This window comes from Ceratotherium simum, chromosome 1 (assembly GCF_057802395.1).
Source record: "Ceratotherium simum simum isolate JZ-2026a chromosome 1, ASM5780239v1, whole genome shotgun sequence".
Lineage (NCBI taxonomy): Eukaryota > Metazoa > Chordata > Mammalia > Perissodactyla > Rhinocerotidae > Ceratotherium > Ceratotherium simum.
Genome location: NC_141900.1, coordinates 102,549,928 through 102,575,430, shown reverse-complemented (window position 1 = coordinate 102,575,430; position 25,503 = coordinate 102,549,928). Strand labels below are relative to the sequence as shown.

General features: G+C 39.8%; 1 protein-coding gene across 16 annotated transcripts in view; it reads left to right on the top strand.

The window, feature by feature from the left end:
- EZH2 (enhancer of zeste 2 polycomb repressive complex 2 subunit) overlaps positions 1 to 25,503 on the top strand; it is a 74,971-nt gene that overhangs the window by 47,963 nt on the left and 1,505 nt on the right. For 6 of the 16 annotated variants that reach the window (XM_087432274.1, XM_087432197.1, XM_087432281.1 and 3 more), the window contains 15 exons: positions 781 to 901; positions 1,726 to 1,866; positions 2,843 to 2,945; positions 3,767 to 3,945; positions 12,656 to 12,747; positions 14,202 to 14,442; positions 15,420 to 15,589; positions 16,021 to 16,115; positions 17,299 to 17,339; positions 17,775 to 17,900; positions 18,657 to 18,835; positions 20,917 to 21,012; positions 21,666 to 21,747; positions 22,722 to 22,802; positions 22,957 to 23,041. In XM_087432274.1, coding sequence (XP_087288400.1) covers positions 781 to 901; positions 1,726 to 1,866; positions 2,843 to 2,945; positions 3,767 to 3,945; positions 12,656 to 12,747; positions 14,202 to 14,442; positions 15,420 to 15,589; positions 16,021 to 16,115; positions 17,299 to 17,339; positions 17,775 to 17,900; positions 18,657 to 18,835; positions 20,917 to 21,012; positions 21,666 to 21,747; positions 22,722 to 22,802; positions 22,957 to 23,041 — 1,832 coding nt within the window. The other 10 variants (XM_087432264.1, XM_087432227.1, XM_087432251.1 and 7 more) reach the window with 4 other exon arrangements.

The following is a 25,503-nucleotide window of genomic DNA, read 5'->3' as shown; positions in this document are numbered from 1 at the left end:
ATTCTCTCTGAGCTTTTCTTGGTTTGGCTCTTCCCTCCTAAGCTGGCACTTTTTCTTCCCTGTTGTCTTCTAAACCTTGATATAAAGTCATCTGTTATCTTTATTAGCATTAACAATTTTGATATGCATCTTGTTCATCTCAATATTGAAATATTTTATGTTATTGTAGAATATTCTTATTTTATGTATAAGTAAATCCTTTTGGCATAAACTTTAACGGGCCATTGATATACTCTATTTTACATTCCTAGAATGTTATTATGTTCAGTGTCTCTTTTAATGACTACAGATCATCAAGTGAGGTTTAGAAATCCTTACTTAACGTTAATTTTCTTTTCTTTGGTATGGCTATTTATGGTTGATTTTGATAAAACATTTCATTGATCCTAAGACACTTTTTAACATGTGAAATTGGAATGTTTCAAAATTGATGATGGGTCATATCATAAACTGCAACATTTTTTCCTTTCTTAGAGGTACGTAAAACAATGGTAAGTTTTAATGATTGATGATATGTTAGGTTTGGTAAAGAGTATTTTTTCTTAAACTTTTTTTTTCCCCTGTAAACAGTTTTTTTTCTCAGATATGCCTATTGGTGAGAGGGGTCTTTTATTTCTTTATAGCTTTTAGAGTTTGCTGTCTATTATTTTAGATTTGGAGAACTGGGTAAAGACATCTACTTTTGAAAAAAATTATATTTTAATTATATTACATTGATTAAAAAAATATTTTAATGCTTAGGCTAAGCCTGCTTTTTAAATGTGTTTTTTTTACTTTTAGGTAGAAGATGAAACTGTTTTACATAACATTCCTTATATGGGGGATGAAGTTTTAGACCAGGATGGGACTTTCATTGAGGAACTAATAAAAAATTATGATGGAAAAGTCCATGGGGATAGAGGTGAGCCATGTGTTTATTCTCTTGGAAAAGAGGGCCAAAGCATTGAGATATATTTTGATTTTTTTAAAGCATAGGTATGAAAAAGATTTTTTGAATATTAAAATTAAGTTTTATGCTGGACTGGGTTAGGCTCACAGCCCTAAAATTTTCAGTGTTTTTTCTATTTTTAAATTGAAAGATCATGTTTGCCCCTTGAAAATTATGCATAGTTAGTTATAAATTATAATGTCAATAACATGTAAATTAAATAGAATTGTTTGAGTGTGTGTAGATGTTAAGATTCTTTAGCAGTAAAATTAGTTAGGATTAGGGCTCTGTGTATGTGACAGATGGGCTCCAAAAGGCCTTATGCTCAAAAATACCTTCCCCACGAGGCAACTGCAGTACCTGAAATTCTGTTTAGAATTACAGCTTCAGTGTTCTGTGTCCAGGAGACCCTGTTAGAATGTCTGGCCGGAGGGTAATACGTAACATAACTGTCATCCTTTCTCATCCTGAGTGGAAAGCAGGGTCTGTCAGATATCTTGTTTGGGAGGAGGCTAAGACCACAGTTTCTACAGAATTAGGGTATAGTAGCAGGCACTGGAAACTTCTGGGGAGGGATGACTAAAGAGAAAATGACAGGTGTTGAAGATAAATTCTGTTTCCTAACTTTGCCTCAGGCCAGTCTGAAAATGATCTTTTTTCTCTCCTTTTAATAATAATGTTACAGTGCTGATTGATAGGCTCTGGCTGTTTCTTCACAGTTAGAAAAGGAATACATAAACTTTTGTCATTACCACTCTGCTCTGTATAGTTCTGATATTTGACTTAATGAATTTCAGAATGTGGGTTTATAAATGATGAAATTTTTGTGGAGTTGGTGAATGCTCTTGGTCAATACAATGATGATGATGATGATGATGATGGAGATGATCCTGATGAAAGAGAAGAAAAGCAGAAAGATCTAGAGGAGAACCAAGATGGTATGTCTGTTTATTAGGTTTGTGTGTAGCTATTACAACATTTTTCAAGAACAGTAGAATACAAGTAGATCTTAATTTTTTTTCTTTTTTTGTTAAATATCAAATCAATAGTAATATAATTAAAATTAGAATATTTTTTGTAACATTCTATCCTGCGCTTGAGTGTCTTTATTTCCTTTGGCTAGCAAAAGAATATACTTTTTTTGGGTTTTTCTGAGCAATCATTATAATCATCATTATAGTCTATAACATATTGATCATTGAGTCCGTATAAGTAGTGTGCTAATCACTTTTTATGTGCCAGCTCACTTCATCCTCATAATGCTCTGCAAGGTGGACATTATCATAGATCCATTCTGTAGTTGAGAAGATGGGTTTAGTGAGTTTAAGTAACTTATGTAAGATTCCACTATTGGGAAGAAACAGAACCCAGAATGCTGTGCTGGTAGGCACCTCTCACGGACTCTAGAGCCCATGCTTTTAATCCCTGCGCTAGTTTAGCTTTACCACAAAAATAGAGGGTCCCAAGTCAGAGCCGATAGTTGGAGGCTTGGCAAAGCTCATTATTAAGACAGCATAGAAGAATTTGGGGAAAATTGCAGTTTTAAAGAAGCATAATATTTTTGTAACAGGCACCTTAGTGATCATCTAGTTCAGCTCCTTCATTTTACAGATGAGGAAACAGACCCAAGTGGAGAAGTGACCAGCCAAGGTCACAAACTAGTTGGTAGCAGAGCTGGGATTAGAACCGAGGTTTTCTCCCTCCAGTGTGCTTAAAAGTTTCCCTCTTTGTGAACTTTTTGTTCCTCTGACCTACCAGCATTCCCCAGATACTTGTAAAATACGTTAGAAGTAAGTGAAACACAAAGTTGATAATTTCTTAGAAAATCAGCTATGTTAGATATAGTTGTGTGGAGAAAATGAGAGATTGGAAACTTGTTTACTTTCATTCTTCCTTTCATATTTCCCTGTTTAGATAAAGAAAGCTGCCCTCCTCGGAAATTTCCTTCTGATAAAATTTTTGAAGCCATTTCCTCAATGTTTCCAGATAAGGGCACAGCAGAAGAACTAAAGGAAAAGTAAGATTTGTTCTTTTGAGGCGATCTTGCCCTGTATGGTATGTAACTCAGCATTCCAGTTTATTAGAAATGGGACTCCCGTAGCTGATGAGCACTTTGCTCCGTTAGTTCACGATGTGCGCAAGATACTCGCAGCAATTTATGTATCTGTGGTCCTCTGTATGGCAAAACATTTACTGTAAATAGAATAAATACACATGAGTTACAGTAGTACATGTGGAGAAAATTTCTCCGGACACTTGTAGATGTTTAATTAATATAGTAACATTTTGCATGATATATCTGAATCATATCAGTGAAGTTGGTTCTTTTTTTTTTTTTTTTTGTGAGGAAGATCAGCCCTGAGCTAACATCCATGCTAATCCTCCTCTTTTTTTGCTGAGGAAGACTGGCTCTGAGCTAACATCTATTGCCAATCCTCCTTTTTTTCCCCCAAAGCCCCACTAGATATGTCACAGATGCACATCCTTCTAGTTGCTGTATGTGGGACGCAGCCGCAGCATGGCCGGAGAAGCCATGCCAGAGAAGCCGTGCCGGAGAAGCCGTGGGTCGGTGCGCGCCCGGGATCCGAACCCGGGCCACCAGTAGCGGAGCTCGCGCTCTTAACCACTAAGCCACGGGGCTGGCCCTGAAGTTGATTCTTGATATACCGTGCATATTTATTGGCTCTTCATCTAAAGATTGTTTTAGGCTAGACCTTTTCTTTTGTGTTTTAGGCAAGATAAGCATCAAAAATAACACATGGAAACTTTTAGAAACTTTATTTTCAAAAAAGTAATTTTTGTTTCACCTTTACTTACATTTTTCTTGGTTAATGTTAGGTATAAAGAACTCACCGAGCAGCAGCTCCCAGGTGCACTTCCTCCTGAATGTACCCCAAACATAGATGGACCAAATGCTAAATCTGTTCAGAGGGAGCAAAGCTTGCATTCATTTCATACGCTTTTCTGTAGGCGATGTTTTAAATATGACTGCTTCCTACATCGTAAGTGCAATTATTGTACGTTTTCATTTTCTATCTTTGTTGTAGAATTATGTCTTGAAGCAACTTGGAAAGTGTTGTCATTTATTACAACTAGAATTGATCATTTAATCTTGCAGTTAAGATTGAAAAATGTTAGGATCAGAGTACTGTTGTGTTTTACCTTACTGCTTAAGGGTTGCTCTGAGTCTTGTGCGTGTGGTTAATTTGGACTGCAGTCTCCCGCTAACGTGGAATACAGGTCAGTGATCTTTTCATAAATGCTAACCATGCAGTTATTTATAATAAAACTGTTACTGTGAACTAGCTGATAGCCCAGAGCAACGTTGCTGATATTGATGAACAAATTTTGTTGAATAAGAAATTGGCTAAAAAGATGTTTATATATATTTTTCTCTATTTAATGTTAAATTTTCTTTTCTTTTTTTTGGTCCTCTGAGTAAGTTACTTTAAAAAATACCTACATTTGAATTATAGGTAAAGCATAAAATGTTCTTAATGAAATTTAAATATGGCACATACAGTATTACTTTATTTTTCTGACATTGCTGAGGAATGAGGTTTCTTAGTAAATTCTCCATGCAACTGGAACTTATTTCTTTAAGCACAGTTTAAAAAGTACCAGCTACTTCTGAGGCACATGTTTTGAAAATGTTTTTCATATCTCCTAGTTTCCTAAGCAGAGTTTACTTAATATAGGTTAGCTTTTTCCATATTACATTTTAGTGCCATCATCTATGGCGTGGTAACACCTTAGAGCTTTTGGCTTGTGTAAAGCCATTTTCCCCTATAGTAAATGGCCCCACATTGCTTTGCCTTTTTGAGTTCCTATGCCCACCTTTTACAGAATTTATTCCTTCATTATCCAGTGCTACTCCTTAATGTTAATTAGCCTGCCCAAGCAGCTATATCTTGCTTCATTTTGAGTTTCTGCTCTATCTACTTATATTTGCTGTAGCTCATAATTTATTTAGTGATGTGTATCTTGGTCTGGAAATGGTAATTTTTGTGTGTATAAAGTATTAGTGGTTTGGTATTTGGGTGTGTGTAAAGTATTAGTGGTTTAGTTATCTTAAATTAGAAAAACTTCAGGTAGATTTTTAAATTGTCATTATATCTTCCATCTCTTTGCTGCTGTTATCCACAGTCCTAATCTAGTTTAAATTGATGATTTGGTAGTTTTAATAATCTGGAGTAAGTCAGCCGTTTGTTACTTCAGCCATTGGATGATGATCACATATCTTATATGGGCCTGGCAGTGTTGTCTTCACACATTCCTTGAAATAGCTGTCTTGAATTGCATTTAATTACCCTTTACAAATGATCATTTTATAAAATATGTCCAGTTCTTATTAAGAATATTGTAAATTGCATTCAGATATCACTATAGCAAAGAAATTGGGTGGAAGCTCTATTTTGGAGTGAATAAAATGGTCTCTCCGATTTGTTGTTTATAGATGTAGCATTTAATGTACCTTTTTTTGCTGTACAGGTGAACCAAGGAAGTAGGCTACTGCTTTTAAGCATTATTACAAGAGTTATTTTATTGTGCTGTTCAGATTTGAGTACCTTTGATGGACCCTGAACCTGTTAATTGTCCCAGTATTCAGGCTGGGGAGAAGGGAGGGAACTCGCACTGTGATGCAGCTGCTTCTCTGGAGCTGATGGGCTCCTGCCTGTAGTGCTGGGGAGTGGGGGTCCGGCAGCCGCTGTGCCTGCCTTTCCTTCTTTTACACCAGAGCCAATCTCTTCATAATTTAGCCTTAACAATGTCTGTAGGTATTTCATTGCTTTGCACTAACTTTGACAAAATATCACACACTATATATTTTTCTTAGGTAAAATGAGTCATTAAATAAATTATTAAACATATGTTAAATATAGCATTTTGTGCTTTAATTTTGCTTTTTGTCTATATAATGGGAATAATATAGTACTTCATAAGCTGTTGTGAGGGTTAAATTTATTACTATGTGTAAAATACTTAAAATAGTACCTGGCTTATGTTTAGCTATTGTTATTTTTTAAATAGATCATTATTCACATGACTTACATTTCAAAAAAGTATTAAAAGGTGTCCAGTGGGGTCTCCCTACCAGTTCTGTCCCCCATCCATGGAGTTCGTACTTCACTCTCCTGTAGCTAAACCACTTCTGTGAGTTCTTCTGTATCTTTCTATAGTTTCTTCTGGCAGATACAGATATATTCTTCTTTTCCTGACCATCCCATTCAAATGGTGCCATACTATTCAGGCTTTTCCCTTTTTTGACTGACCATTGTAGGTATTATTCCTGTTTGGACAGCTGCGTAGTCTTCTACTGTAGGAGGCACTATAGTTTACAGAACTGGTCCCCTGAAGGTCAACATTTGGATTGTTTCGAGCCTGTTGCTGTGACAGCACTACAGTGAATAACCTTGAGTGTACCTGTACATCATTTCCCACAAGTGCAGGGTAACCTCATCTACTCCACTTAGATACTGCCAAATGACCTGCCATATGGGGATATGACAATTTAAAGACCTACCAGCAAAGTAAGAGTGTCTGTTTCCCCAGGGCCCTGCCAGGAGAGTGTGTGTAATTTTGATTTTTATTGACTGAAGGAGTGAAAAATGGTTTTTAGCATAGTTTAATTTGCATTTTTTTTCCTATATGTTTTAGAGATTGGTATTTTTTTTTTCTTTGAACTATTTTTATCCTTTGTCTTGTTGGTCTTTTTGATATCTTGAAGCTTTCTCTCTCTTTTTTTAATATATATATATATTTTTGTGTGTGTGTGAGGAAGATCAGCCCTGAGCTACCATCCGTGCTAGTCCTCCTCTTTTTGCTGAGGAAGACCAGCTCTGAGCTAACACCTATTGCCAATCCTCCTCCTTTTTTTCCCCCAAAGCCCCAGTAGATAGTTGTATGTCATAGTTGCACATCCTTCTAGTTGCTGTATGTGGGACGCGGCTTCAGCATGGCCAGAGAAGCGGTGGGTTGGTGTGCGCCCGGGATCCGAACCTGGGCCGCTAGTAGCGGAGTGTGCGCACTTAACCGCTAAGCCACAGGGCCTGCCCCTTGACGTTCTTTATATAGTCAGGAAATTAGTTTTTTTGAGATGAATTGCAATTTTTTTTTCCTAGTTTGTTGTTTGGTAAAAATCTCATAAGCAAAGTTTCAAAAAATTTTAAAGGTAGTTGAATTTATCAGTCGGCTCTCCCTACTCCAAGATTATAAAGGGTTTCTCACTTCTTTCTAGTATGTTTTAGGCTTCATTTTTTCACATCTAACTCTGATCAATTTGGAATTCATTCTCATAGAATTTTGGATCCAACTCCTCTTCTCTACCTCCAGGGCTACCTAGTTGGTTTCATACCATGTATCAAAAAGTTCCGCTTTCTCTGCTGTGGCAGCCCGGGGTTCGCTGGTTCAGATCCTGGGCGCGCACTGACGCACTGTTTGGCAAGCCATGCTGTGGCGGCGTCCCATATAAAGTGGAGGAAGATGGGCACAGATGTTAGCCCAGGGCCAGTCTTCCTCAGCAAAAAAAGAGGAGAATTGGCAGATGTTAGCACAGGGCTGATCTCCTCACAAAAAAAAAAAAAAAGTTCTGCTTTCACTGCCATGAGAGGCTTTCTTGCCTATCACCACATACACTTGGGTCTGTTTCTGGTCTTTCTGTTCTCTTCCTTTAGTCTGCCTGTCCAGGAGGCTTTATTCAGAGATTTCCTGGCTATTCTTGTTTGTTTTTCTATATAAATTTTATTTTTATTTTTATTTATTTATTTTTTTAATTTACTTTTATTTGTGTGTGTGGAGGACTAGCCCTGAGCTAACATCCGATACCAACCCTCCTTTTTTTTGCCGAGGAAGATTGCCCCTGGGCTAACATCCGTGCCCATCTTCCTATACTTTATATGGGACGCTGCCACAGCATGGCTTAACAAGCGGTGCATCGGTGCGCACCCGGGATCCAAACCTTCGAACCCTGGGCTGCTGAAGCAGAGCGCACCTGCACTTAACTGCTGCGCCACCAGGTCAGCCCCTCTATATAAATTTTAAAATCAGTTTGTCTAATTAAAAAAAAAGTCTAGGTGATATGTTTATTGGAATCCCATTAAATTTATAAATTACCTAAGGGGAAATAGACATTTTAAAATAAGGATTAAGTCTAACCATATGATCAAGACTCCTTTTGTGTCCTTTAATAACCTCTCAAATATTTCTACATAGCTCTTGTACATTCTTTGGTAAAATGATTTCTAGGTATTGTGTTGTTGCTGCTGTTTGGCTTTTTTCCTTTATATCTTATTTTATACCCTGCTATCTTACTGAATTGTCTTTGTTTATAATAGTTTCTCAGTAGCTTCTTTTGAGTTTTTCAGCTCTGTAATTAAACTGTCTGTAGTTATTGATGGTTTTGCCTTCTTTCCAAGCTTTATAACTTTAATTTTTTTCTCTTATCTAACTACATTGGCTTGTATCTTTAGTACAGTGTTAAATAATAGTGGTAATAGTAGCTAAATTTTCTGTCACTTCTGGATCAGTTTTGGAAAATTATCGGTCATCCAGGTTTTGAAATTTATTTGTATAAAGTTGATCTACATATACTGAAGATTCTTTTAATTTCTGTTATTTCTGTGATTATTCTTTTTTTTTTTAAATATATTTAATTCTCCCCTTTTTCTTGATGAGATTAAGAAGTGGTTTATATATTTTATTTTAAAAAGCCTGTTTTGTATATTTTCCCTCAGAGAATTAGCTACTGTATTAGTTTTACTATTTTTCTGGTTTTTTTTTTTTGATGAGGAAGATTGGCCCCGAGCTAACATCTGTGCCAGTCTTCCTCTACTTTGTATGTGGGACGCCGCCACAGCATGGCTTGATGAGTGGTGTAGGTCCATGCCTGGGATCTGAACCCGTGAACCTGGGCCACTGAAGTGGAGCACACTAAAGTTAACCACAGCGCTACTGGGCTGGCCCCTATTTTTCTGTTTATGAGTCTGATGTTTATGTTGTTTTTATTCTTTCCTCTTTTTTTGGATGTATGTGTTTAACACAATGAATTGTCTCTAGAGCATTGTTGCAACTTCTTTCTTAGGTTCTGATAGTTGGGTATTATTACTATTATTTTTTAAGGAATGTTTTATATTTTCTCTTGAACTCATTGTTAAAGGGAGAATTTTTTTTAACTTCCATGTGAAAGGGCCTTTTTGCATGTTAACTATTTTTATTATGTCTGTGCTAGTAACCTTAATGATGTTAGGCCTTTCCTGTTATTTCAATGTTAGAGGTGTCTACCATTTTTATCTGTAAGGAGGATGTTTTGGTGGTAGGAGGTTGGCAGTTCACCTGGCCCAGAAGCTCAGTGTCTGATCCTGGATCTTTTCTATTAGAGGGACTCGAATGTTCTAATGAACCTTGAAGGATAAATGGTTTTGGTCAGGGAACTAATCCCACTTCATATTCCAAATAACTTTTAGACCACAGTGCATTTTGTAAATTGGAAACTGGTTATTCTGAAAACTTGGAATCATGGTAATTTCTTTATAGCTTCAGCCTAAAATTGGCTGTCTGGTCTCTTTTTGACCCTTGTGTTAGAGAGCTAGAGTCAGCTCCTGAATTACTGTGATGGGTATAAAGGGGTAACACATTTCTGATCGGGAAGGAAAAAAGCATGAAGAGAATTAGCATGAGAAAGTAAGCTTGGGAAATTTAAATGGGTTGTCTGTATGTGCTTAAATAGGACCCAAAGTAGAACTTTTAATGGAATAAATGTTTTGATATGCTTTCTATTATCTGAACGGCCTACAAAAGAGTCCATTTTAAGCATAAAACCCAATTGTATCAGTCTGTCCTTTTTGATGTTATGTGCAAGTCTGTTTGAATGTTCTTTCTGGAATGTCTCTTACATTGTTGATTGTAGAGGTTTAAACATTTTAAATGGTTAGAATTTCAAAGAAGGTATTCCAAAGTTTGTAGTTGATGGTTGACTTTAGTATTTCAGAAGTATAATGGTTAAAAGTTCGGATATACTTGAGTTCATATTTGCCACTTAATTAACATGGTTTTCCTCATCTGTAAGATGGGGATGAGGATCCAGTACCTGGGAGATTTTGTGAGGACTGAATGAGATCATGCCTAAAGCCTCTTAGTGTGTGCATCCAGCAGAGGAGGAGGAGCTGTCAGCTGCTGTCACTGCTGTCTTGTGCTCTGAGTATTGACATTGTTCTTTTGTGAGGTACTTTTTAATACAAGTCTGGTATCTGTCATATACACAGGATTTATATGATTCCAACTGTAAGTACATTCAGTAAGAATCTATTCTTAATACCAAGTTCTAAGCAGAGCAGACAAGATCAGTACTTTGAGTAGAAGTTTATGTATAAAACTGACACTTTGTACTGATCTAGGATCATTTATTATGTTATCACAAGACAACAAGCTGCTGAAGAAGTATTTAAGAGAAGTGGTGTATGCTAAGGATAGTGATTACAGAGACTGATGAGAGAGATGTGAAGTTACTCTCTTCCTCCGTGTTGTGAAGAGTGCTGAATGAGGGTCTGGTCTCTGCTGTGGGTACCTCAGCCAACTAGGTACACAAACGATTCTCCTTATTTCTGTTTCCTCATTTGTAAAATCACCACGGGAAACAGGTGATTGCTAAGGTTTGCTCCAACTCTAATTCTCTGGTTCCCTAGTCCTATATTTGAAGCATCACTTATTTGGTGAAACATTACAAGATTCGAAGGGGGCTAGTCAGCACATTTTAGCCATTTTTTAGAGTTGCCAGTTTAATCGCAAATACAGGTATAGAAATGGCTGGAATTGTATGTGATAATGTATAAGTCTTTTACCTTTGCTTGAAAACCTTTAGATAAGATTTTTCATAAGATTCTATAGGTTGCTTTTGAAAATTAAAAAAAAAAAAAAGTCTTCAATATCCATGTTCACTCCTTTTTGTAAAATTTAAAAGTTTCTTGCTTTAAATTTCCTTCTAATAATTTTCCTGATCCAGGGAATTTTATATAATCTTTTTTTACTATATTATATTTTGTTTGAAATGTGTTTTAATATCTTATTTCAAATATTAGTATTTTAAGATGTCTATTTGAAAAGATTAGGTTCAGTATTCTGGAAATCTAAAATAGTCAAGACATTTCTAGAAGAGGGAATTTTTTATATACTTAGTTTTCCTAAAGAATTGAAGTTTAAAATTCTGCTGAGGGAAATGTAGTCATAAGAATAGTTCTCCTCGTTTAGCTGAATGCAGTGTGAAACTAAGAATGGTACTTTTTAATTTTTTAAAGTACTTTTGATTATTAGTATGTTACATGCGTGCCTTTGTATTTTCACTGAATTGGGGCAAGAATATCAATCTATAAATGGTACGTGCTAAAGGAGACATCCAAAGTAAAAACAAATTTTACCAAAAAATGCGCTGCTCACTCTGGCTGTTGATGACCTTATGTTTGGACTGATGTAACTCCTTGCTGCTGATGTGACCTCAGCCTTCTGTATGCTCCGTCTTTGTGTTTAGGGGTCCTGCCCTGTTCAGGATGCGATCCAGTGCTCAAGTAGTGATACGGTCTTATGAGTCGTTCTGGGAAACACTCACTCACACCCTGGAAACAGAATTTGAGCCTTGAATTTCCACTTGAAGAACATCACTTTGTCCTTTTTTTCCCCTTTCTTCCCTCATCAGTCTCTCTTTGTTTCTCATTTAAGTTCTATGGATACAAGTATGGCTTTTTACAAATATTTTTTTAAATGATTAGTTTCATGAGTATGTCACTTGTTTTTATCCAAATTAAAATAATTTTCATCATGTATAAATCTGAATAGAGCAGTTCTCGTATTTGCCTTTGTACACTGGAAGCAAGCTTTCAGGAGAGATTCTCCAGAGTTCTCAGTGCTGTGCATTCCCTCCGTTAGTAGACCAGGGTACATAATTTGAATCTTTCTGTTATCACATTATTTGGGAATTTTAAGTTTCAAACACTTTATCTTTCTAAAACCTGCTGTATCTGACCACTGTATGTTCCTGTAGAAAGGTGCTGACTCTGTAAGTTCTTACTAGATTCTTGAATGGTGTAGGATTCAAAGAAACTGAATTTTAGTATTCTGAGGCTGTCCTTCTTATCTTTTTTTTTTTTTTTTTTAATTTTTTGTTTATTGCAGTAACATTGGTTTATAACATTGTAAAAATTTCAGGTGTACATCATTGTACTTCTATTTCTGCATAGAGTCCTTCTTATCTTTAAAAACTAGTTTTTAACAAGTGGATCCCTTTCTTCCCCATTTGACAAACTGATTCCTGACCTTTCTTTAGAAATCAAGAAGTTGTAGATGTCAGAATTCTTTTGTAAAAGTAGGAAATCTGATTTCATTGTAGGGGATATGAGTTGTTTCAATGGAGATATTAAAGATTCAGATGTTTATAATCAGAGCTTAGAGTTTATATGCATCAATTATACTTGCAGGGAGAAAAATAAGAAATCACTAGTCATTACAGAATTTTTTGTTTCTTCCCTGGTTAGGAGTTGTGGGGGAGCAGTGGAGGTTCTCCGGGGGGAGAATCGAAGAGAATACATTGTGATAATTCAGTACGAGCTTGGAGGAAAGTTCTGTAATGTAAACCACATTAGCAAGAGTGTAATGTATTAATTGACTTTTTCCATTGAAGCTGGGAAATGAAAGAGTAAATACTTCATAGTTATATATGGATATTTTATGTTTATTTTGCAGCTTTTCATGCAACACCCAATACTTACAAGCGGAAGAACACAGAAACAGCTCTAGACAACAAACCTTGTGGACCACAGTGTTACCAGCACTTGGTAAGCTTGAGTGCTGTATATTCCAGAGGGCATTGGAGAAGTCTAATTTTGAACTTTGGTGAGGTCTATGAAGGCAGCGTTAACAGTACTGTTCCCATACTTTTACTGGCCATATAGTAGCAGAGATTTCTCACCCATGTTGTTTTTTCATAGCTCTTATGTACTGCGCATTCTAGTCTTCCATTAATCTTGTGTTATTCTTTATCTGTGTTAATCTCTTCGGCAACATTTTAAGGTCTTTAGGATCAAGGACTCTCATAGCTTCCACAGAGTTGATGAGAGTGTGAAGCCCCGATAGCCCACTCTGACACCCAAGAAACCGGGAGTCAGGTGCAGTAGCTCCTCAGCCTTTCTCAGAGCCAGAGCCCTTCTTTGAGTTTTAGACCCACTGTAGTTAGAGCTATATTAGAGGTCCCACAGATTTTTTTTTTTTTTTTTTTAAATGATGGAGAAAAGGTAAGGGTTTAGGAAAATATGAGGTAGAAAAGTTGTTTTTTACGGGTACTATCTTATTTTTACCATTTCCCCTCTTTGAACCAAGCCACTCCTACCTAGGAACTAAATGGGTATATATTGCCTGTTGGATTTTGGACAGAAGATTCATTGAATGGCACCTGCAGAAGGTATCCTATTTTTAAGCAATTTGGTTTTTGTAGAATGAAGTATAAAACTGTTGGCTGCTCTCAAACTTCTCCCTTCTATTGCCACTAAAAATGGAATTCTTGAGCACTATTTTATAATATTCTTTACAAGGTAGAATTTTATTTGGCTCATCTAAAATGTGTCTGTGGTCTCTCTATAATCCATGCTCTCACCATTGTTTTATGCTTTCTGAGACTGGATTATTGCCCTTCGTAATGCTGAATGGACTCTCACAGCCTCATTCCTCAGTTCCTTTTGTGTCTTCCTGGGGCTGTGCATGCTCACAGGAAAAAAAGAATCAGATGTTTTCACAGTAAGGCAGGAAGTGACAGTCAAGCATGTGTATGTGTTTTTATTCTTCTTGTATACTTTTAAATATTACCAGGGAGAGGTGTGTGTTATCTTAAGAAACTCTGAAATAGGAAAGTGTGACTCTGGATGCACATTAGGTATACGATTCTTATAAAGATTCACTTTTAAAAAGACTGTATATAACATAAAGTATATTTTATTATATTTTGACTGATTAATTGTAATCAGTTAATATATTTCACAAATTCACAAGAATGGAACTGTCTTACCTGATTTCGTACCACTCTAGCAATATATAGAACCCATATTTATCTTCCTGAAATTTTCAAACTATCAAAAGCAGATAGGAAACAAGTCTATTTAGATATGTAAATAATTTGTGAAAAATGGATATCGTGATAAATTTCTTGACTAATTTGCCTTATGCAGTCGTTTTTTTTCTCCTCCACCAAAATGAGCTGTAGAACTTTACCTTGATGTCTGCATTTTTCACTTCGTAGGAGGGAGCAAAGGAGTTTGCTGCTGCCCTCACTGCTGAGCGGATAAAGACCCCACCGAAACGCCCAGGAGGCCGCAGAAGAGGAAGGCTTCCCAATAACAGCAGCAGACCCAGCACCCCCACCATTAATGTGCTGGAATCAAAGGATACAGACAGTGACAGGGAGGCCGGCACTGAAACAGGAGGAGAGAACAATGATAAGGAAGAAGAAGAGAAAAAAGATGAAACTTCCAGTTCTTCTGGTAAGACCTCTCTAACAACTGGGTTTTACTGTTGCTTTGAAAGTTTCATATTGTGAAAATTAAGAGTGTAATGTATTGAATGATTTTCTTAGTTGGTTAGTTTTCAATATAATGAGAAATCTGGGACCAGAGAACTCTCAAGGATGTGTAGCTGAATTCTTATTGCTGTCTTGGCCCTGCATCCTGACCCCAGCTGGTGGCGTTTGCCTGTCTGGGTTATTTGAAGGTTGATGATTTAGTTTATTTTCGCTCTTGGTGTCATTTTCTTTCTTTCTTTTTTTTTTTTTTTTGTGAGGAAGATCAGCCCTGAGCTATCATCCATGCTAATCCTCCTCTTTTTGCTGAGGAAGACCGGCTCTGAGCTAACATCTATTGCCAATCTTCCTCCTTTTTTTTTCCCCAAAGCCCCAGTAGATAGTTGTATGTCATAGTTGCACATCCTTCTAGTTGCTGTATGTGGGGCGCAGCCTCAGCATGGCCGGAGAAGCGGTGCATCGGTGCACGCCCAGGATCCAAACCCGGGGCGCCAGTAGTGGAGTGTGCGCACTTGACCGCTAAGCCATGGGGCCGGCCCTTGGTGTCCTTTTCTTTTCCATCTTTTTCAGACAGGGCGTAATGAAATTCAGACCATTCAGTTTAATATTCTTGATGCTCTGTGGGTAGTTTTGGTTAGGAGAGAAAATTAGAACTACCCACTAGTACTTCACTGGTTGGGTTTTAGTTGTCCTTTTAGCCCTGTGAATTATACCACGAATAATAAAAGTATAACCCCAGTTGCTTTCATTTTAGAAGGCTGTGTTCAGGGAGCCTAACCTAATGGTTTCCGTAGGAGAAAAGCTACCAATACTGTTTCTGGCCTTAGTTTATTCTCAACTGTGATTCACTTCCTGCTTCTTTTAAGGGCACCCTGAGTTTTACTTTCTAATACTGTTCTCCAGTTGTCATTTCTTGACCAATGCTTCACTTTGGTTTTGTAGAAGCGAATTCTCGGTGTCAAACACCGATAAAGATGAAGCCAAATATCGAGCCTCCCGAGAATGTAGAGTGGAGTGGTGCTGAGGCCTCCATGTTCAGGGTCCTGATCGGCACGTACTATGACAATTTCTGTGCCATCGCCAGGTTAATTGGGACCAAAACATGTAGACAGGTAAGCATCTCTGATAAAGATATTGTTAAAGAGCTTCAGGTAGAGGGAAAATCTGTAGTCATTGTCCAAACATCAAAACATTCTTGGTTATTGCTAAGCTCCTCTTCATCTTCTGAAAAGAAGTAAATTTCTTTTTTTTTCACTGAGAGGGAACTGAAAGAAAATTATTCTTCCGACTTGAGATATTTCAGGCTAGGTGGCAATGGATTTAAAAAGCCAGTAAGAATTTAGATTTAGCCTCGCAACTCTTGATCAGAATGTAATCGCAGCTGCTTTCACTGCGTGAGGGTCAGGGCAGCGTCTGTTTTGCTTCCCCAGCACCTAGCAGCGTCACAGAAGAGACAGAGATGTTTCTGGTATGAATGAGTATCACAAGACTGGTTTGCTTAAATAGACGGTCCTCATGACTCTGTGACTGTGCCTCTTGTCAGGTGTATGAGTTTCGAGTCAAAGAATCCAGTATCATAGCTCCAGCTCCTGCTGAGGATGTCGATACTCCTCCAAGAAAGAAGAAAAGGAAACACCGGTAAGTCTGCCGTGAGGCTGATCAAAGAAGTCACCGAGACGCTGTGGGCTTGGTGCTTCCAAGGGCAGCGGTCAGTCTCCACTCCGCCTATTAAAGAAGACACTTAAAATTGCCTCAAAAATAGACTTGCAGAGTCTTGTTTCCATGGGCAGTTGCTGGTATTTTTCTGTAAGAATACAGCAGCCTTCAGTAGAGTTGGTGTGTTATGAGTCATAAAAATTATGGTTACTATGCTGCATTTTGGTTAAGAAAAACATTTAATAGCTTCTGTAGTAAAGGCTACGTAAACCATTACTTTAGCCTTTGTTCTCAGATGTGTTCCTACAGTGAATCTTGGGAGTGCTCATATGAGCTCTGAGCCGGTTCTTATTCTAGGAGCCTGAATTTTCTACTTGTGTGGCCTTGCATTCTGATATTCTTAATAGTTACCCTACTTGAAGCCGGTGTGAATGTTACCTTTCACAAAGGCTCGTGGTGAGTGAGTGATGAAGTGTGGTGAATGTTTTCAGGCTGACTGGATTTCTAAGTGTAGAGCCAGAAAATCGTAGATGGACCATCTGCTTTAATCCCTCCTTCACTTTTTTTAGAGAGAAGCACAGTTGCATGTTGGGTAAGGGAACATTTAGATGACACTTCAAAAATTGTGTACATGCTCATGTTAGATTTCTTTAAAAAATGTAGGGTCAGGGTCAACTTAATTTGAAACTGAAAGAACTTAGAAGTATTTCCCACAGAAATTTAGGCTTTAGTAGATACTTCTGAATTTGTTGGTTGAATTATTTCTGACCATATAGCTCAACTGAATGATTAAAATGCCTGAAATTAGAGAAAGTATACTGTATCAGTATCATCTGCATCAGAATATAGGAAATACTGGTTAATAGGTAGACACACCCTGCTACATGAAGGCACAGCGGCCCTAAGTCCTGCCAGGTGAGGCTGGAAAGGGCCTGCCACGGGGGCACATGGCAGGGCCAGCTGCCAAGAGGCCCGCAGCCATCAGAACTGGTGGCACATGTAAGCTGGGTGGTGTGCCACTCTTCTTGCACGGTGACCGGGGTTTAAAGCACTGCTGTCTCCCCGGCACAGCCTGACCCAGTGTAGTAGCTTCTGTAGGATCTGTGCTATGACTGCACTCCTAGCTCCTCAAAGAAGACTGTGTTATTTTCTTTGTGTTTTGCAGGTTGTGGGCTGCACACTGCAGAAAGATACAGCTGAAAAAGGGTTAGCATCTTTCCGTTCAACTTCATTATTAACTTAAAAACGTCTACTCATTTGTTTCAGAATAGTAACTGGATTAGAGTTTGGGATATTCTGATATAATTGACTTCTGTACATTAAGCCAATTTAAATGGAGGACGTCTGTTGATTAACAATGAAAGCTGACTGGATGGAGTGAGTCAGCCAGTCGGTTAAAGGAGAAGTACTTTGGGAATCTGGCTGTGGTGTGGGTGACAGTGCTCTGGAGTTCCCAAGCACTTGGGGGTGGGAAGTGATGTCTGCCCTCACTTTGTAAACAAGAGTATGTGGAGAGTTGTAAATAGAGTAAGGAAAACCCGCCAGGCCCCACAGGTAATGGGGAAGATTGTGTGCCTGTGCATTGGGTACGATCATCGCACACCTCTCTGGACTGACCTGCATGCTCTTATCTTTGTGCAGACGGCTCCTCTAACCACGTTTACAACTATCAACCCTGTGACCACCCACGGCAGCCTTGTGACAGTTCGTGCCCTTGTGTGATAGCACAAAATTTTTGTGAAAAGTTTTGTCAGTGTAGTTCAGAGTGTAAGTATCTGTTGCTTTGATGTAATTGCATGAGAACTAAATATGCTTTTGGTCAGCAATTGAAAATAGTAATTTATATCAAACCAGGAACACGGCAGCTCTTGCTTATTGTTTCCTGTAGGAAATCCATTTATTTACGAGGGTTTATGGAGCCCTGTAACTGGCACTGTGCTAGTGTCCAGCCAGTCTCCCGGCTAATGCGTGTAGGCTAGGCAGAATTGGATTAAAGCAGCTTTTTCTTTGATCGTTTAAATCATAATAAAGTTGGCACAGAATGTAAGGGGAATCTAGAAATAGCTACCTAAATACTTTTTGGGCACCAGAAGTTGTCAGAGTTAGGTGGGTTTAGTCTTCAGAGTGAAGGAATATAGCATAAGGGTAAGGACTGTAGTTATTTAACGAGACTGACATGAAGCTGGAATGATACCAAGGATGTACCTAGAACTCTGGACTATAGGAATGGTCGAGAACCATGGATATTATTTAGTCCAAACCCTCCCATCACGCCTATTTTATAAGTCAAAGAACTTGAAGTATACGTACGGTTTAACAAATGAAAATGGGAAGACAAGAACTTAGTGCTGAACTTTTTCAGTGGTGACAGCTGTAACTGTCCTGTTACTTCAGCATCCTAGGCCACACAAGGGGCTAGTAAGGTGGGTGTGAGGTTACAGGCAGTCAGGCCTCGCACGATACTTGCCGTGCACCACCGTGCAGCGTTTTCACAAGACGATGACAACGACCATCTCTCTGAAGGTCAGAACCGCTTTCCTGGCTGCCGCTGCAAAGCACAGTGCAACACCAAGCAGTGCCCGTGCTACCTGGCTGTCCGGGAGTGCGACCCCGACCTCTGTCTCACTTGTGGAGCTGCTGACCACTGGGACAGTAAGAATGTGTCCTGCAAGAACTGTAGCATTCAGCGGGGCTCCAAAAAGGTACGCGCCGGCCCTCCTGGATGACGGGTTTTGGATGGCTCTTGCAGAATGTCAGTGCCGGGGCAGCCTGAGACCACTCAGCAGGGCAAAAAGTAAACATGATTGTTGAATGGTACAGCTGATAGAGGGAAAACGGTTGATTTTTCTTTGGGTAATACATCCTTGGGCAATCTCATACATTTTCTGTAGAACACCTTGCTCTGTTGTAAGATGAACTAATAAGTTCTGAGAAACAGCTGTTAATGGTATCAGATTTGGAATAAGGTATTTTTATAATTGGTTTACTAGATGATTTGAATTTCTTTTTTAGTTAACAGAACTAGTAGTTTATCTAGTCTCCTTAATACAAATAAATGGTGTTCCTATCAGAATATAGAGACCCATTCTTATCCAGGGTTCCTTTTTGTGCAGAGTAAAAGATGAAATTTCCCATGGTATTTTTTGCAGACTTAGTTCCTGTTTCTTTAGTAACCTTGAAAACAACGCAGTCAGGAATCATAACTGAAGCTTGGGAATTGCATGCAGGTGGTTTTAATTGTAGCAACTAGGAAGTCATTACTGAGCAAAAGAAACTAACAGCATATACTGGGGAAGTTCAGTATTCCTTTTTTTAAGGGTAGATGATGGGTTTCTTCTTCAATTAATCATTTTCATAATAATAGCTGACATTTATTACACAGCAGGCACTGGTCTAAGTTCTGTGTGTTAATTCATTCCTCCACGAGTTTGGAACAGTCATGAACCCCAGTTTATAGGTAAGGAAACCCCAAGTTATCAGACTTGTTAAGGACAAGAGCAGGATCTCCCGTCCGGGCATCCTGGCCCCAGACCCCTTCCGTGGGTGCGGCATGTATTCCTGTCTTAGGTTACTGAACTGCTGTATAACGTAGTTGAGATCACACTCCTATAGTAGTCCTCTTCTACCAGAAATTCTGTGTATGGCAATGGCTTCTTTTTTTTGGGCTGTGATGTTTCCAGGTGTTTAGTTGTTTCGCTCTAGGTACTTCCTGTCCACTGAGGTCATCCCATCATAGTGAGGTTGTACAGTCTCCCATGGCACACTCAACCAGCCCTAACAATCTCCTTTCTTCCCCATCCCATACCTGCCATTGTATGATTAGTTTGTCCTTCAATTCATTCAGAAAGTAGGTAATACTATTCATGTCGACATGTCTTCTTTGTAGACATCTTTTAACTCCTAAAATAGAAAATTATGTAGATACTTTTTACCAACTGGGTTTCATTTGCTTAACAATATTCAGCTAATTTAGTTTCTGATCAGGGAGGTATTTGGGAAATTCCCTTGACAGGTGAGTGTAGGCTGGAATAGATTGGGAGCCTCTTTAAAGGTCACAAGGAAATTTGGAATGAAAGCATAATAATGAACCACGATGAAAAGTTAGAGTATGTTTGGGAAGGAATCCCTAACTATAAAATTGACAGCGATGGCATCTTGGCATCTACTAAGAAGAGAATGCTGGACTGATAAGATCACGGTAGTTTCTAATGCTGTCTCAAGGAAGTGCTGTGGAGGAACCACCTCCAAGAGAAACTGCCATGGAAAAATGAGAGGGCCTTGGGAGGCAGAGAAGCCACTGAAGAACCAGGACAATGTCCTGCAGGTGTCTGCTAGTGATAGTGGTCCCTCTGGGGAAGTGGAGGGAGGGATGGAGAGAGACGGTGATTTGATGTTCTTGTATTAAATTCACCTTGAAGGTGGATTAATTCAAGGAAGTCAAAGACTGAGGAAATGATGGGGAAGGGAAAGTGCGGCAGTTCTAGGATACCTCGCTGAAGGATGGCAACTGGAGGGGACCGCTGCCACCAGAGGCGACTTTATTTTTTCTGTAAGATAGAGAATACTTAGCCCAAAACATGGTTTTTTCAGTGTCAGCCCCTTTGGCAATACTTGCGTAGTCGACCCCTCAGTGAGTTCGGGGTCCTTGGCAGCTCTCCTCCTGTCTCTGGGTGATGACTGCTTTAGAACAGGTCTGCGGACTGACAGGGACCATCCCACAGTCTCCTGTGTCAGCAGCCCATCTTCCTTCTTTGATTATACGATTGTGCTTTTCTTTCTCTAGCACTTATTGCTGGCACCATCTGACGTGGCAGGCTGGGGGATTTTCATCAAAGATCCTGTACAGAAAAATGAATTCATCTCTGAATACTGTGGAGAGGTAAGGCAAGAGGAATATCACAGATTCCTGTGGTATTGTAGAGAATAACTTCTTTGTTGAGGATTGATTTCATTGGGCGAGTCCATGGGGTTTGATTAGAAATAAATGAACAAAGAGTGCCTTTTCAGCTTGGACTTACTCACACTGGTGGGTTTGGTTTGCTGGTAACTACACTGCTTCTGTCCGTGTCACATTTAGCATTTATCATCTGGGGACAAGTGGGGGAACAAGAACTTTGTGATGCAGGGTCTGTCCTACTCAGTCCACAGCCTAAAAAGGACCTAGAAACGGCAGTGTCATTAATCATACGCCTTTTTAGTTGTGGTGTTAGGGGAGACCATAGGGTGAACTTTGCTTCAATTTGGAAGTAACCCACCAAGCTTGTATTTGTTCAGTAAGATTTCTGTTAATCACTTTCTCCAAGCATAATTACTATGGATGTGGAAATATTTCTGGGTTGAAGTCCTTAAAATATTGTTCTTTGACATATGAGCACGCAGACTGAATGGGAGAGAGAGAAACTGGCCATGGTGACTTGTTGAGGATCCTCCTCAAGAAGATCCAAAATCCTCTAGATAAGCTTTTGTGTGCTCTCCTGCCAGGCTTAACCACCTAGTCCAAAAACAATCTTACCCTCTTGTCTTTCTTTTTAGATTATTTCTCAAGATGAAGCAGACAGAAGAGGGAAAGTATATGATAAATACATGTGCAGCTTTCTCTTCAACTTGAATAATGGTAAGTTTATGGGCATTTAGTTCCTGAGTTGCATGTGGGAGCCCTTCCACTGGCTGATGTACTCAGAAATGCAGTTTGAGGATCCAAGTGTTGATGAGGGGGTGGAAGGAGCGCCACCTCCATGCCTGAGCGTTTGGTATTTCTTATTACCTGGTATGGGCTTAGGACTTGCGGGGAGGAATTCCTCAGTGGTAGAACGGGGTGTGTATGAAGGAATTCATCTCTGAAGTTCTGAGCCCGCTGTGGATGGGGCCACACCACTCTGGCTGTAGGACACTCTGTGGTTCGCCACTGCTGTTGCCCTCCTCTTGTGTTCTAACGACGTGGGGATTGAGTCAGCATGGCTTTTCCTCCAACAGCACCTGTGACCTGGGAGGGGTGTGGAGACTGAATTTTGAAGCATCTCCAGAACTTCTCTGGGTGTTTTCAAAGGACTGAGAACATAGGAAGCTGATTTTGCAGATGCTGTTCTTGGGTAGAGAACGTAAGGCTGTAGTCTGTCATGGGGGAGGGGGGGGCGGGGGCGGATACGATGCAAACGCAGGTGAGCTTAACACCTTGGATATTCAGAGTAAGTCAGTTGAAACAGTAGGGTCTTTCTGTGAACATGTTCCATAAATAGTATAATGAAAAAAAATCTGTAATTTTAAATGTGATAAATACTTATTCTTGATATTGAGAATTTAGTCAGATTCCATCTCTTGCAATGTTTTGCTCAGTAATATATATTTATAGTTGGTAAGTAACAACATTTGAGAGAGACAACTCTCTTGAATTACTGATTAATTTTAACCTAGAATAGCATTTTCCTCCAAATGTCATTTCATGCTGAAGTTGGCTGAGTGATTTATTTGCTTTTGAAGGCAAACCCTGAAGAACTATAACCAGTTGTATTTCCAGAATTGTCATAACTTTGTGTTTATTGATCTGTAACTGAAATGCTTCAGTGGATCGTGCTTATTTCTTCTCTTTAGATTTTGTGGTGGATGCAACCCGCAAGGGTAACAAAATTCGTTTTGCAAATCATTCGGTAAATCCCAACTGCTATGCAAAAGGCAAGTGCTCGTGGAGTCAGAACTCCCTTTTCGGTCCAGTGCCGGCAGACTGGACGGTCCTGGGACAGATGGGTGGGCAGCATGTGAACAAGTGGGCTCCCTCCCGTGGCCTGTCTTCACTGACGCACTGACGGCGGGATGTGTCTCTTTCCAGTTATGATGGTGAACGGCGATCACAGGATAGGGATTTTTGCTAAGAGAGCCATCCAGACTGGTGAAGAGCTATTTTTTGATTACAGGTGGGTAACAGTACATTTCTAGTGTGATCTAAGGGCTGCTTCTTCCTGGACTCGGAGCTGGGGACAGAGGCTGTCTTGGCTCTGCTGCATCTCCCGTGTTGGAGGACTGAGTTCTGGTCACCAGGTGCCGTGGGAGTTAGGTTCTACTTGCCTGGTTGTGTAGTTTCTGTTATACAAGTAATGTTTATTTTTAAAACATAGTCAAAAGAATGCAGAAGGCCCCATTTTTAACCCTGCTGGGAAGAGCTGCTGTGCCCCCAGACCTCCTGACACCATGCTTGCACAGTGCCGTGTGCACAGCCCTGCCACCTGCGTTACTGCAGGTGTGTCTTCTCAAGTCAGTGTGGTCACACTTGATTCCCATAGTACCTCCCGCAGGACACTGGTTAACTGCTGGAGTACCTCTACATACATCGTTAGTATTTTAACAGTTTAAGGCACAGTTGGCCAATATCCTACCCGGTCACCCTCTGGGTCCTTTGCCAGCTGTCAGGACGCTGAGGACGCACGGGCCCGTGGTGGTGTTGACGCGGTTAAGCATCAGGCTGGTGGTTTACATTGTCAGGTTCTGTAGGATAAATGGACAAGTTATTTAAATGAAATCAGACTGTCTTGTTCAGCAAATCCTGTGGCTAAATACACGGCCCATCCGGAAGCTGTTTCTGAGTATTGAGTTTCTTAAATGAAGGCCCCTGTGTAGCCATCTTCCGTGGCAAACTGCTGCCGGGAGCCCAGCTGCCATCCTTCTTTCGTGGGAGGCCACTGCAGCTACTTGACCAGAAGTGGTGCTCCCTCTTGCCCCAGAGTGAGCAGCGGCTAGGTGGACCTGGGGTTAGGGGGCAAAGCAGCCAGCACACTTCCTCTCAAAGGACCTGTAGGCTTTCCCCCTGTGGTGGTCTCATGCTCTTCTGACTTCTGCGTGCTGTGTCCTGGTTCTTTCTTCACCTGGAAGGGACCAGCTGTGGCCGCTCTTTGGCCCTGTTTACTAGGGGCCTGAGTCATGTCCTGGCCAGATCATTGTGACTTCTGTTTTTCTTTTGCTTTCCCAGTGCTAGGCCCTCAGTACCATGATGTGGATCTGCCTTCGTGGGCAGTGTGTTTCAGGGACATAGGGGGCGGCTGGGGAGAAAGCTGTGGGAAGGGTTGTACTAACAGGTTTGTCCAGTTCAGAAATACTACCAGTGACACAGCTGTGTGCATTGCCTTCTGTCTGCAGCTGTGTAACTGGATGTGTGTGGGCACACACTGAATTAAGCAGGTTTGGTGGTTAGTCTCCGTGCTGGATGGTGGTCATTCCTCTTTCGTGCTGTTTCAGATACAGCCAGGCTGATGCCCTGAAGTATGTGGGCATTGAAAGAGAAATGGAAATCCCTTGACGTCTGCTACCTCCTCCTCCCCCTCCTCCTTCTGGAACAGCTGCCTTAGCTTCAGGAACCTCGAGTACTGTGGGCAAAATTTAGAAAAAGAAAATGCAGTCTGAAATTCTGAATTTGCAAAGTACTGTAAGAATAATTTATAGTAATGAGTTTAAAAATCAACTTTTTATTGCCTTCTCACCAGCTGCAAAGTGTTTTGTACCAGTGAATTTTTGCAATAATGCAGTATGGTACATTTTTCAACTTTGAATAAAGAATACTTGAACTTCTCCTTGTTGTTGAGTCATCTGTCACACGGCTGCATCAGCTGGTTTGAGAAAAGGACCATGTCTCTAACGGGAGAGCAGACTCTCAACTGGAAAACCAAAGGAGTTAGATGATTGGTCAATCCGTGAATCTTGACTTAACTGACGTTGCCTATTAATTTGCCTAATTATAACAAATATATAAACGTAAATATGTAATATGTGAATATATAATATACACATATAATTGATATTGTATAATTTGCCTGATTATAGTAATATTGCCTATTAATGAGTAGATGTCCATAAGTGAATGACACTGCTTGCATCCTCAGAGCAGGGTGGGGCATGTCCATTCAGCTGAGTGGCGGAAGAGCTACTTCACCTCTCGGCCTTGTTCTCCAGGTACACAATCACTGAGTCAGACCAGGTGACTTCTAAGACCCTATCTATCTATCTATCTGGCTATTAATTCCATTAGTCTAGATACAGTCCTTCAGAACTACAGCAGTGTAAGAGATTCCCTACACACCTACGAAAGGTGCTGGTGTAACCAAACTGTAGTTTGTATCTTCCTGAAGCAGTAGGAAATCTCTCCTAAAGTATCAGGGAGCAGGCGCTTGCTCCTGACCCTGCACGGTAGCGGGGTTTCCTCTCAGAGCAGCAGCGAGGGCTTCCAGCACTCTCCCAGCATCCACTGACCAAGGTGACTGGGCAACTCTCAAAACAGTGACTTTTCTTTTCTTTTTTTTTAAAAATACACGTTTTACTAATTTATTTTATTTTATTTTTTTCCCTCAATGCCCCAGTAGATAGTTGTACATCATAGCTGCACATCCTT